Source organism: Silurus meridionalis, chromosome 11 (assembly GCF_014805685.1).
Source record: "Silurus meridionalis isolate SWU-2019-XX chromosome 11, ASM1480568v1, whole genome shotgun sequence".
Taxonomy (NCBI): Eukaryota; Metazoa; Chordata; class Actinopteri; order Siluriformes; family Siluridae; genus Silurus; species Silurus meridionalis.
Window position 1 is genome coordinate 14,752,092 of NC_060894.1, and position 13,872 is coordinate 14,765,963.

General features: G+C 33.7%; 1 protein-coding gene across 5 annotated transcripts in view; it reads left to right on the plus strand.

The window, feature by feature from the left end:
* grik1a (glutamate receptor, ionotropic, kainate 1a) overlaps positions 1-13,872 on the plus strand; it is a 54,744-nt gene that overhangs the window by 39,203 nt on the left and 1,669 nt on the right. For 2 of the 5 annotated variants that reach the window (XM_046861802.1, XM_046861803.1), the window contains exons 8-15: positions 406-513; positions 5,306-5,416; positions 5,535-5,738; positions 7,104-7,327; positions 7,801-7,919; positions 11,855-12,072; positions 12,733-12,958; positions 13,476-13,726. In XM_046861802.1, coding sequence (XP_046717758.1) covers positions 406-513; positions 5,306-5,416; positions 5,535-5,738; positions 7,104-7,327; positions 7,801-7,919; positions 11,855-12,072; positions 12,733-12,958; positions 13,476-13,726 — 1,461 coding nt within the window. Of the gene's footprint in view, positions 1-405; positions 514-2,713; positions 2,759-2,976; positions 2,998-5,305; positions 5,417-5,534; positions 5,739-7,103; positions 7,328-7,800; positions 7,920-11,854; positions 12,073-12,732; positions 12,959-13,475; positions 13,727-13,872 lie in introns of those variants that run through there. The other 3 variants (XM_046861801.1, XM_046861804.1, XM_046861805.1) reach the window with 3 other exon arrangements.

Below are 13,872 nucleotides of genomic sequence, written 5' to 3' on the forward strand. Positions count from 1 at the left end.
GTAGTAAGAAACCTAAAAGTTATTAAAAGTTATAACTAAGGGATAAGCAACCAGTTATTAGGAGTTATTTGCTTTCATTTACGTTAAGGCTATTTTCTCATATCTTCCCACCAAAATATTGTGTTCTGCCATTAACGGTGCCATCTAAAATGTTGAAAAGTTTAAGGGGAGGTGAGGACAAATGACACAAATGACACATTAATTCTTGTACAGTGAGTGGTCATTTCAGTCATTTTAGTAAAAAACTATACAAAAGAAAGAATTAGAAGTACTTACTTTGAATTGTTCACATATAGCCGACCTATCCTGTTGAGTACAGCTGACTGAGATGTAACCTAATGATTCACTGTGTATCTAATCTAACCATGTCTAACCACCTTTTCCTTAATGTGGCCAATGCCTCAGGCACAATGGGATGGCTTGACAGGACGCATTGTCCTGAACAAGACCGATGGACTAAGAAAAGTCTTTAATTTGGACCTCATCAGCCTTACTGATGAAGGTACAACAAAGGTGAGTTAAACAGCTTAGTTAAAGCTTCTGACAGAACAGTATTTGTATTAATAGATCATTAATAGGTTTGCTTAGGTTTGATCCAATGTATTTATTTTAATTTTATTTGTATGTCTTTTTAATGGTAATCAAAATCTAATGTACAACCCCAATTCCAAAAAAGTAGAGCTGCTGTTTAAAATGTAATCCTATGTTTTCTTCACAATAGAATATAGAAAACATTATAGAAACAATATAGAAAAGAGAATTTTTAAATTTAGATTTGTTTGACCACAAAACAGTTTTCCAATTTGCCTCATTCCATTTTTAATAAGCATTGGCCCGGAGGAGATGGTGATGTATCTGGATCATGTTTACATATGGCTTTATGATATCATGGCTTTCATGATAAAGCTTCAACTTGCATTTGTAGCAAACTGTGTTCATAGACAATGATTTCTGGAGGTGTTTCTGAGCCCATGCAGTTATTTCAATTACAGAATCGTGCCTGTTTTTAACGCATGGCAGCCCAATAGACCAAAGATCACAGGCATCCAATATTAATTTTCATTTTTGTCCCTTGCACACAGAGATTTCACCAGAGATTTTTACATAACATCTTTTGATGTTATGTAATGTAGATTACATGATATTCATTTTTATGTTAACAACCATTATTTTGAAATTGTTTCGTAATGTATAGATGCAGTTTTTCACAGATTGGTGAACCTCTGCCCATCTTTATTTCTGAGAAACACTGCCTCTCTGACAGTCTTTTGTATACCTGTTGACAGTTAATCTAATTAAATGCAAAATGTTCCGCCAGCTATTTCTTTTCAATAACACTTACTTATATTGTCTTTTTTTTCGGAGCCCATCCTAGCTTTTTGGAGATGTGTTATCGGTATAAACATCTTAAATTGCAAATATGATGGTAGAAATTTTACATTTCATCACGTTAAACATTTGATACATTTTTTTATGTTGTGTTTGGAATAGAACATGGGTAAGTAATCAAATCAATTATCATTGCATTCTGTGTTTATCTACATTTTACATAGCATCCCCAACTTTTTGGGAATTGGGGTTGTACTTTGGTATTCCAATCTGAGATTTTAAAATGTATTTCATTTACAGTCCCCTCCAAAAGTATTGAAATATAAGGCCAATATTTTGGTGGCTTGTATCTTGCCTTTAATTCCTGCTTCAGCCCTGTGACCCACTGACATCAACTGTTGAATTCTTCTTTCAAGGTGCTTTCCCAGACATTTATTGCAGCTTCTTCCAGTTGTTGTTTATTTTAGGGGATTTCCTTTCACTCTTTTTTTCAGGTGGAGATATACATGCTTAATCGGTTTCAGATCTGATGATTTACTTGACTAGTCTGAAACCTTTTTCTGATAATCCTTTATTGTGTTGATCATGTGATTCGGTTCATTGTATTTTTTCACACATTATTGTATGTATTTGCCTTTGTAAATTGCAATACATATTTCTGTAGACTTTTATATTTATTCAGTTGCTTCAACCATGAGTTACATAATCAATATCCGTGCTAGTGGTTCTTGTTTCCAGAACTTTTGTGGCTCATCTCTGTATTAATTTGCAAACCAGCCTTTTAATTCTTACTGTTGTGGTATGTCCTCTATATTTCTGCCCTCAAAGTATTCTTTAAATGGCTGATTATGATACATTTACCCATGTCTTTGAAAGTTGTTGGTGATATCACTGATTGTTGTTTTGAGGGTTTTCTTTACGGCTGTTTCTGTTATCAAATTTAGCTATTTTTCTTGGCTGACTGTTCCATGTCTGATTTTTAGTATACTGGTGGTTAATTTCTTTTCAGAACAAAGATTTTGTATTGGTTATGTCCAGTGCTTGTTCAACAAATGTAGTCTTTTCAAGTGAAATTCAGGGCTCACACTAAAGACTAAATATTAAAAGCTAACTGTTCACTGTAACAAAGCATATGATATGTCTCGTGTAGAGCAAAGCAATAGATTTGGTCTTGCCATTCTTGCCATTTTTGCCAGTTCTATTGGAGAGGACTGTATGTTGTATCTTAAATACTACTGGGGTATTACTATTAAAAGTATGTTTGTCTGTTTAAAATAGATTTGCTAAAATAATACTTTTATTCATTTTAATAAATAGTAATTCTAATTGCCACCTGAGAAGTCCTTGTTTCAGAAACCTTGTTTATATGCTTACTTTTCGAAAGCATGTAGATGATGGTGCACCGCGTCGTACAAAATTGTGGACAAAGGTTTGTTGTAGTCTTTTTTTTTTCAGTTCTTAAACAAAATATCCATTTCCCACAGTCATCTTCCTATATCAAACTTTCCTCATTAAGTTCCTTCACTGATTATCTCTGAACTTTATATGGGTAAAGCACAGCTGTGATTCTGAAATATGCAAGTTATAATTAATGCCACTAATTACATTTTATGTTCTTAGAGTAATGAAAATCTCTCATATTTTCAGCACTGAATTCTTTGAAACAATATGTGGCTCCAACACAGACACAGTTAATCCACTGGCAGATCTTCGGAGAGAAGTGCTAATTCATGTTTGAACACTATTTCTGGAGCCTTTGCATAGAAAATCCCTAAAGGGAAGCAGTTCTGTATGACATACAAAATACTTAAAGTGGTTTATGGCACTGTTAATAAAGACATTGTCAAACAGAGGTAGACTTGTCATTTTATGTAGCTTTTTTCTCTAATTCTCTTATTGCTTACAGCTCTGTTAATTCACCAGCACATCACTAGAAATGACAGCAATGCATTTTTGATTTTTGCTATTGTCATGGTGAGTGTTTCTGTGTATGTCTTGTGTTAGCGAGTCTAGGATTCAGGCTAGAGAGCATGAGGGGAAGAAAAATTCTCCCTCTTTAAAGACATTTAACTCCATTTATACTAATTTCTGCCAGCTCCCTATCACACTTCACAGTAACTCTCTTGTGTTTAATACACAAAAATGTTTCTTCTGTAAAGTGTATTATTTAGCTTTTCCAAATATATCAATATGTAATCCATATGTTTCACAGTTCTGCATCATTCCTGTGTGAATATCATTTCCCCCTTCCTCTAGTATTAGTGCTCCTTTTCACTCCCTATTTTAATCCGACAATCCTCTTTTTCATTACAAATGTCAAATCTCATTAATACTGCTCTAGAGTACTGATAGTGTTTTATTACATTTTTCATGTAATGCAAATAATAAACATTTTTAGCTTTTTTTATTTCTACCAATTACGATTAATTGAATATTTAACATAATATTGTTATTAACGGTTAATTCAACAAAAACATAGCTCAATGTGTTTATTGTTAAATTATTGTGTATAAAAGTGTTGTTGCATTTACCAAAATACTACCACTGTCTTACTGGGATGCTTAAAAATATAATAATAACATTGTTTTAACTCTTCATGACAAGACAACTGATCTGATGATGCGTTGTGATTTTACAACCCTAATTCCAATTTGTACATGAAACAGTAACAATGATGTGCAAATGTTTAAACAATAAATGTACCATATTGAGGGAAAAAGGTCATTTTGAATTTAATGGGCGCAACACGTCTCAAGAAAGTTGGATCGGGGCAACAAAAGTCTGAAAAAATTAGTGTCACTAAAAAAAAAACTAATTAGGTAAATTGGAACCTTATCAATAACATGATTGTGTATAAAAAAAAAATAATCTTAGAGAGGCAAAGTCTCTTAGAAGTAAATAGGTTGAGGTTCACCAATAAAAATTAAAAAAAACTTTGTCTACAAATTGTGGAACAATTGGGAAGAATTTGAATATCCCATCATCTACAGTAAATAATATTACCGAAAGATTCAGAGAATCTGGAGAAATCTCTGTGTTCAAGAAACAAAGGCAAAACGTCATATTAGATGCCCGTGTTCTTTGGGCCCTCAGGCAGCACTGCATTAAAACAGGCATGATCTGTAATGAAAATCACTGCATGGGCCCAAAAACACCCCCAGGATATGGGTTTATGAGATTTCCAAATCATTGCATATCATTTTTGGAATTTTATACAATTGCAAAACACAGCGTAAACAGAAATCATTTAAAGAGCTGCATAGTGGTTTATAAAGTATTTTCTTCCAGTTTATGTTCTAAAAAGAAAATAAGAGATGAGTGAACTAGATACTCTCTCTCCCCTCACAAGCCTGAGTCATAAAACACAAATATATAAATCTAGCCTGCATCATTGAAGACTGAAGCAAATAATTTGGTTTATTAATTCAAATGCTTTTCAGATTAATTTTATTTAATTCACTTTTAAAGATGTACATTGTCCTAAAGTAGCTTTACAGAAGTAAACAGATTGCATTTTCAAATTTTAGATAAGAGCCATTTTATATTAGCGAACATATCAACATGATGTATATCCTATTTTTTTTTTCCATATGTCGGTAATAGACCCTTTACTGAACCATAAACAGAAACTTTAAATACATACAGCATATCTAGTCATTTATGGTTTTTATAAAAAGGGGACAATGTACCTGAAAACAGTTTGTGCATACCTGGTGTAAAGGTGTGTTTCTGAAAATAACAAATAGATGGCAAATACAAATGTGAATCTGAACTATCAAGGCAGATATCTTTCATACAAACAAATAATCATAATTGAAAATATATTAAGACTTGAAATATAAAGAATTCTTCTGGTATTGTATTAAATACTCAACCTCCCCTTATTTTTTATCCTTTATTCCACCCTATAATATATAATTTAAAAATATTAGCTGCCTATGTTTCTTAAGATGTATTTAATTTGCGTTACTCATAGATTGGAGTGTGGAAATCATCTACTGGTTTGAACCTGACTGAAAAGAGGGACAGCTCTAATAACATCACAGATTCGTTGGCCAACAGAACGCTGATTGTTACCACAATTCTGGTAAGATTAAAAAAAAATGTTCTGTCTGGTATAAATATGTAATTAACTACTGTTACTTTTAATCTTTTGTATTGCTTTTAATGTCTTTTAATAAGGTCGATTTGTTGGGTGTTTGCAGGAAAACCCGTATGTAATGTATAGAAAGTCTGATAAGGTGCTTTATGGGAATGATCGCTTTGAAGGCTACTGTTTAGATCTACTGAAGGAGCTCTCCAACATTCTGGGATTCAGCTATGAAGTCAGGCTGGTGTCGGATGGCAAGTACGGTGCCCAGAATGACAAGGGGGAATGGAATGGAATGGTCAGGGAGCTCATTGACCATGTGAGTCTTATTACTCTTACTTCTTATATACTGTATATAACTGGTACAAAATTTGTGCTTAGATAGGATTTATTCATACAGAAATTATTATTATTATAATAAAAATGATAGATAGATAGATAGATAGATAGATAGATAGATAGATAGATAGATAGATAGATAGATAGATAGATAGATAGATAGATAGATAGATTTGTTCAACACTAATTTTCAGTGTTTTATCATACACCTAAAACATAAAAAATTTGGTGGAAGCAAAAAAATTACATTTAAATGCAGACAAGTTTGTGCATACCTGTCTGCAGGTATGCACAAACTTCTATATATTCTATATTATAATAGAATAATATTATAATAATATTATATTATAATAGAATAATAATACGATCTTTAATATAGTAATAATTATACTTTATGTGGAATATTGATGCTTATCAGCAGTCATTGAGAATGTGAACTACAGAGATATTTTCACTGTTTTAAAGCTGTTTTAAAGATACACACAACAATTCTGCTATAAATTTGTTTTTAATTATTTTCCACACTGAAATAGGGCAAACATTTGAACTTTAGATAGAACCAATTTTATGTTTGCAATTATGCTCATATTCTGGAAAACAGCTCTCTTGCTGGATTCTAACGGACATTATAAAAAACAAGATCAAACACAGTTACAATCATGTTGCATTATGTGACCATTTGTATTTATTTTGGTGACACTTTGATACAATTCCCCATTTATTTCTGAACCAGCACAAAAAATAAACAAAAAGAAATTAGGCATATGTTATTGATTGCATTTAAAGCAGGAAGTTTTACTTCTAATAAAATTAATAATGTTAACAAATAAATTAGAATTTAGAATATGGGAATATGAATTTAGTAATATCAAGACAGTTGTTGTATTTACTGGTCTTTAAATAAAATCCATGGTTATCTTGGTCTGAGACCCAGACAAGAGTGAGACCTCTAAAAAAAATAGTCTTGAGTACTACAACAGTAATGGAATCTTATTTTAGACCTCAAAGTCCTTTGTAAGTCATTCTGGAGAAGGGTATCTGCAAATGTAAATCTAACACTAGTGTGCAATATTTAATTAACTACATCTTCTTGGTCTGAATTATTAAATAATTAACCTAGTGTGGGTCATTTTGTAAATAACTTGAAATAAACAATCCATTCACTTATTTATTTATATTCGGAAAAAAATATATAAAAGTTTTGTTATTCACAATAATATTAGTCTTCCAGGATTTAGTTTTAGAAATGCTTCCAGACTGTCACCTATCACAGTGCAGATTACCAGTCAGTTCATGGTTTTGTTTTGCTGTAAACTATCACCCACCTATACTTTTTTCTCATCAGATAGCTGATCTAGCTGTGGCACCTTTGACTATCACTTATGTGCGAGAGAAAGTCATAGACTTCTCTAAGCCGTTCATGACCCTGGGGATTAGTATCTTGTATCGTAAACCCAATGGCACCAATCCAGGAGTCTTCTCTTTCCTCAACCCCCTCACCCCGGACATCTGGATGTATGTGTTGTTGGCGTGTTTGGGAGTCAGCTGCGTGCTCTTCATTATTGCTAGGTATTTTAAGAGATTTGTTTTCTAATGGGGCCCAAGTGCACCAAATACTTAAAGTCAAAAAGCTGGCTTAATAAGAGAAACTGATTCCTTGATGCATCTCAGCAAATAATTTACTGAAGGAAAATCTACTGTGTTTTTCACATTGAAAGATGTTAAGAATGTTGATAGTTATCTATTGTGCATGTATTAAATAAAGTATTATTACAGGATATGTAAATTGAAAACACACATTTGTAACAGTCTTTTATTCAATGTTCAGTTTCATGATAATACATGTGAATTAATCTGTCTACTAAACTCATTTTAACCTTGAAATTATCTTGACCTTGTGTTTGCACTAGACAGTTCAGAAAATGATAATGATGTCCCGGGGTCCCATAATTATGAAATCTGTGGTTCTTCTTAATTGCTTAGTTTTATTAGCATGTTTTTGTATTTCTTGTGCATAATTCTCTTGTTCAAACTCCATAAAGGTTCACACCATATGAATGGTATAACCCTCATCCTTGCAATCCTTCATCAGAAGTGATGGAAAACAACTTCACATTGTTAAATAGCTTGTGGTTTGGAGTTGCAGCACTGATGAGACAAGGTAGGACATAAAAAATCTGTTTTATATGAAATAGTTTCTGTTATAAAATGCAGTTATCCAATCAGCTACACATGCAGCAAAAGCACAATTTAAACAATAATGCAATTATACAGTTCAAGATATACTCCAATATAAGGAAAATATGTGACACAGTGTGAACTCTGTGTCTTGAATAGTTGAAGTATTTCAGTATTATCTCCCATGTTTTTCCTACACAATAGTCTCTAGGGTTTATACAGAATGGTTCAAAAAAACACAGAAACATCCAGTGGGTGGAGGGTCTGCAGGCTGAAACAGCTTGTTGATGAGCATCAGAGATGAGATCAGAGGAGATTGACCAGACCTCTTTATAACCTTAGTAAGCAGAAAAGTAACTCAGAATGCACAATACATAAGACCTTGAGGTGAATGAGCTACCACAGAAGATGATCATATCGGCTTCCATTTCATCAGCCAAGGACAAGAATTTGAAGCTATTGTGGGCAGTTGAGGACTGGAAAAGGACTAGGTGATCTTTTTTCTAATATTGAACTGTCCAGTTTAGGTGATACTGTGCCCATGATAACCAGATATCGTTTTGAGTTGCTGTAGTTTGTCCACCACAAGATTTGAGGCTTTTATGCTCAGCAGAGTTGGAGAAGTGCATAGAGAGTGTTTAAGTAAGTTCCTATATTCTTTCTGGAAGCCTGATTCAATCGCCATTTTCTTCTCCACTCTCTTATTAACGAGGTTTTCCACTCACACAATGTGTTTTTTTTGTTTTTTTGTTTTTTTTCACACCATTCTGTAAAAACTTTATGGACTGTTGTGTGTGAAAATGCAAGCAGTTTCTAAAATACCAGCCCATCTGTTCCAAAATCCATGCCATGATCATTATGTTGAGTCATAGAGATCACACTTTTTCTTAATTCTCAGTTACTCTCAGTTTTTTTGTCAACAACAAAAAAAATCGAATTAACAGCTTTTTGTTCAAATTATAATTTGGTATTCTTATTTTTTATTTAAATATTTTAATTTATAAAATAGCTATATAGCAGTTCTATAGAAATGTAATGCCTGATTTAACTTTGACAATTGTTTCTTATCCTTCTTGTTTTGTAAAAAAAAAAAAAAAAAAAAAGCTCTTCTTGCCTGTCAAAAGTTCGCTGGTTCTGCAGTGATGCACATGAAATGGACGATGTATCAGATGTACATTAAAGTTTGCATGATTTTGCTTGAAGTGTGGCTTTAATTAGAATAGGAAATAATAGCAATCATTCAACCATATATTATAGATAGCTAGGTGTGGTATCATATAGTGTTTGGCCAGATACTATAAGGTCTAACAGATCCATAATCACATACTGTAGTATATGTGTGTCCATAACCTGCTGGATATGTAACAGTCATTGCTAATGGTAAATGTTGTTCTGTCTATAAACCAGCAGAGTGTAATTGCATCTGCGAGTTGCTGTTTGCTTACTGCAGCATGCCACTAAGCACAGGTGTTTAAAGCACTTCTTGAATCATAGGTAATATTTAAACCTAACAAGCCAAACGAAATTTCTAAGCCCAGTTAAAGACCACCAGCTGAGTCTGATGTATTTTTGTTATACTCATACCGGAAGCCTTCTGACTTCCTGAGTTTTAACTGTTATAATTTACACCATAGTGCAAGCTTAAAATCTTAAAAACGGGACAAACTTTGATGAAGCAACATTTAATATTAACCTTCTACTAACAAAGTCTCTCTGAGAGTGCTTTCTCAAGCGTGCAAATAGCTGGTAAGCAAGCTGTCATATCCATATGGTACTTGACAGCCCTCACCTGACACAGGGCTCACTTGACACATATTTAGATCCCACTGTGATCATTGTTTTGCATGGTCACATTCATTTATGCGTTCTAAAAATCCAATTCCAGATATAGCCCACTTTTGCTGTTATAACAACTTTCAGTCTTCTAGAAAGGTTTTGCTGTAAGGAGTATTTGTATATTAGTATTAGTCGAGTATGGAGCACATTTTATTAAACAAATAGCTAATCTACTAACTTTAAATTGTGGAGATTAATCATAATTCATTGTATATTCCTATAGTGTTGCTGCTTTGCTATTCTACTGCCCTGGGTTTGATCTTGCACTTCGGTCAGTGTGAGGCATTTAAGGCTTTATTTTAAGGATGTCATGTAATTCAGGAGAAGGTAAATGCAAGTGTAGATTTTATTTAAACGGATAGAACAAAAAAAATTAGGTAACATGTAGTGGCTGATGGGTGATGTAGTCATTTTTGACGATTTCAGCATAATCATGACAATTGCTTCAAATATACATTGCTGAATATATTGAAACCAATTCCCTTATGAATGAGAAATATACTTACTGGATATTTTTCACTGTACAAAGCAACAACCAAAGAGAATAGACCTACAAAAAGAATGTACTTGATTTTAATGCATACATTGGTTCTAAACAATGTTACTTCAACCTCAGTTTTTCTTTTACACTTATTTGCTTAACTTGGTTCTACAGTATGTGAATTTATTTTGCATGAACATTAAATGCAGCTTTCCAACTTTGTTTTTGTACAGCTAATATGGTTAATATTTAAAATGATGTGTAACCCCACACAGAACCAAGCTGAGTTTTTAAACAAAGCAATTGGCACTGCAGAGTGGACATGCTACTCTTCTGCTCCACCATCCCACAGACAATTATAAAGTTATCTCAAGAGCAACGAATAACACACTTCATGTAAATAAAGATTCTTTGGTGGCCTCTGCCTTTTTGAGGTAGAACTGCACACAAGATCTAATTAACAAAGTGTTTAGTGATAAAAGGTCTAAATTTGTATTGATTTACGAACGAGTTTACCTAATGTGATAGTTATGACGGTTTTATTTTTTAACCTGTATATTAATGATTGATTTTATGAACGAGATAATGAAGTACTTAGTGGTAAAAATGCTTCAGTAAGACCATGTTGTAATCAACTTAACTGTACTCCAACTAACCACCTTGTTTTGTTCCTTTGCTATAAATATAAGTGCTAGCACTATGAATGTGTGTACAGCTAGTGCAGCACAGTTAATCAGTTTCTTCAGTAAGTAATTACAGTCTTCTTAGGTTTTTAAAAAAGAAAAGCTTTAGAAATGGTTTCATACCAATTCCCAGATGTGTGTCTTGATGCAGCTGAATGACAGAAGTCTATAGAGAGTTCCTTGGATTCCATTGCTTGATATGTGGTCTGACATGCACACTTGAATGTTATACAGAGAAAAAGTTGTGTTGCCTTTCTAAATAAGTTGCCACAGGTAGAGTCCCAACATGTCCTAGATACTTCTAAAGATAATAAAAGCTAAATGGCAAATTTGCTCAATTTGGAGTGCCATAGTGAACGTTTTAAATGCTTATCTTCATGATCTTATTTTCAGTTTCTAATTTAGCATTTTAAGATTTGCAAAGAAAATTCTAAAAACATGCTTTGTTTTGTCAGTATGTTTTACTGGAGTGGAACTGCACATGTGGATGAATGAAAAATCCTTAAAACCATGGTTCAGAGTCAACTGGAAGAGGAGAGTGGAGGCTATTATTACAGCAAAAGGCTATAAGCACCTTTGGTGCACAAACAACAGATTTTCAACAGTTACACTTTCATATTGAGTGAAAATATATTATATAACTTACAGTTAGAAACATAACATTTTATAGAAATAATCATAATAAGAATACAACAGCAAATAACTTAAATAAAAAAGCTTAAATAAAAATTAAAAAGCTTAAATTGTTGTAGAATAAAAGTAATTATAACAAATTACAGCTATACAATAGATCAGGATAAATTGTTGTTAGTTTGCATAGTATTTTTTATTAAGTTGGTCTAAATGAGTTTTTTGTAAACTTGTATGTTTACAGTATGTGTAAATTGCACTGACCAAAGCTTTAATGTTTTGTGACAGGGTCAGACCAGATGCCCAAGGCTTTATCCACCAGAATTGTTGGAGGGATTTGGTGGTTCTTTACACTTATCATCATATCATCATACACTGCAAACCTGGCCGCTTTTCTCACTGTGGAGCGGATGGACGCTCCGATTGATTCAGCGGATGATCTGGCTAAGCAGACTAAAATAGAATATGGAGCAGTGCGAGATGGTTCCACCATGACTTTCTTTAAGGTATGTGTTTACACAACAGGGTCTGTATATGTGCCGTCTCTCAGCATCTTAAAATTAATTGCAACATTAGTATGAATTGTGCTGAACTTAAATGCCCTTGAATGATATTAGGGGGGTAATATTAAGGCTATTATAAGGATATAAGGATATTAGGCCACATTTTTCATTTCCAGTATTCAAGCAATATTTCTGCTTGCTTTTAAAGACAAATAGAGCTATTTTGAAGTAAAAAAAAGAGAAACATAGCTGGCAGTAGAGACCTTTGCTGAGGTCAGAAGAGCCATCACAGCCAGTATCGGTTTATCAAGAAAGATTAAAGTCCATGATTATTGCTTTCTGTAGCTGATAAAGCAGTGACATGTAGACAAACAAAACAAATTGAATCAGCCCAGAAAAGCTCCTGTCCCATTTTTTTTTTTTTTTTATTTAAAGACTGCATATCTGTGACACCGTGCCTTTCTTGCTACATCCTGAAAGGCACTGGGTACAATGTCAATGCACATGAGTTGCACAGATCCGATTTACTTTTTATCATTGATAAGCTGACATTGAGACCTACATAACAAGATCTGAGAAGTGAAATGCAAAGAAAGGATTGCTCTTCCATTCGTAGAAAGTTTTAGTCGGGAGCAACTTTGCTTTGCTTTTGTTTGCCTTCAGAAGTCAAAGATCTCTACATATGAGAAGATGTGGGCGTTCATGAGCAGCAGGAAGAACACCGCTCTGGTGAAGAACAATAAAGAAGGCATTACACGTGTCCTCACCACAGACTATGCCCTTCTCATGGAGTCCACCAGCATAGAATACATTAGCCAGAGAAACTGTAACCTCACTCAGGTCGGTGGACTCATAGACTCCAAAGGCTATGGAGTAGGAACACCTATAGGTAAGGCAGCTGATGGATTCTAAGATTCTTGATAGGAATCTTCAGTGGTTCTCAAATATCATAAAACATTTTTTTTTATGTTGTAGATTATGAGTGCACTAAGCAAATGGCATATCATTAATATTTAACACATGATATATTCAAAATCTACTGGACTATTCATTCATACACGCAGTTATTTTGCAAACTTATCTGGTAAGATTTGTGAATGAGTGCAATACAGTATAACACAGTCAAAATGTATATTGTAGTTTGTTTTTTTCATGTATGAGATATAGGTTATATCTCATATATGAATTTAAAATTGAATTTGATTTTGATTTTACTTTATCATTTTGGAGCTGAGAGAAACATTTTGAATAAATCAGTTCACACAGTGAGCCATTTTTTACTACAAAATGCAAGTCATCAATGGCCGTAAGCAGCTCCATTGTTTGTGATCCTATGCACTGTGCAGTTGAATGTGCACATTATTCAGTAGCACTAGCTGCAACATAATAGTTGTGTTTTTCCCCAGGCTCGCCTTACCGGGACAAGGTGACTATCGCCATCCTGCAGCTGCAGGAGGAGGGCAAGCTTCACATGATGAAGGAGAAATGGTGGAGGGGGAATGGCTGCCCTGAGGAGAACAACAAAGAGGCCAATTCCTTGGGAGTTGAGAACATTGGTGGTATCTTCATTGTGCTTGCTGCTGGCCTTGTTCTCTCTGTTTTTGTGGCAATCGGAGAGTTCATCTATAAATCTCGCCAGAACAGTGACGTTGAGGAGGTAGGATAGGATAGAATATGAGTGTGTTTAAAGCTCACAGCTTAAATGACCTCACAGATTTGGAATTCATTGTTCAGCATCAGAGTTTCAGTACATGCTAATAAATTACATGCTTTGTATATGTTAATATTTTATCTCTCTTATTA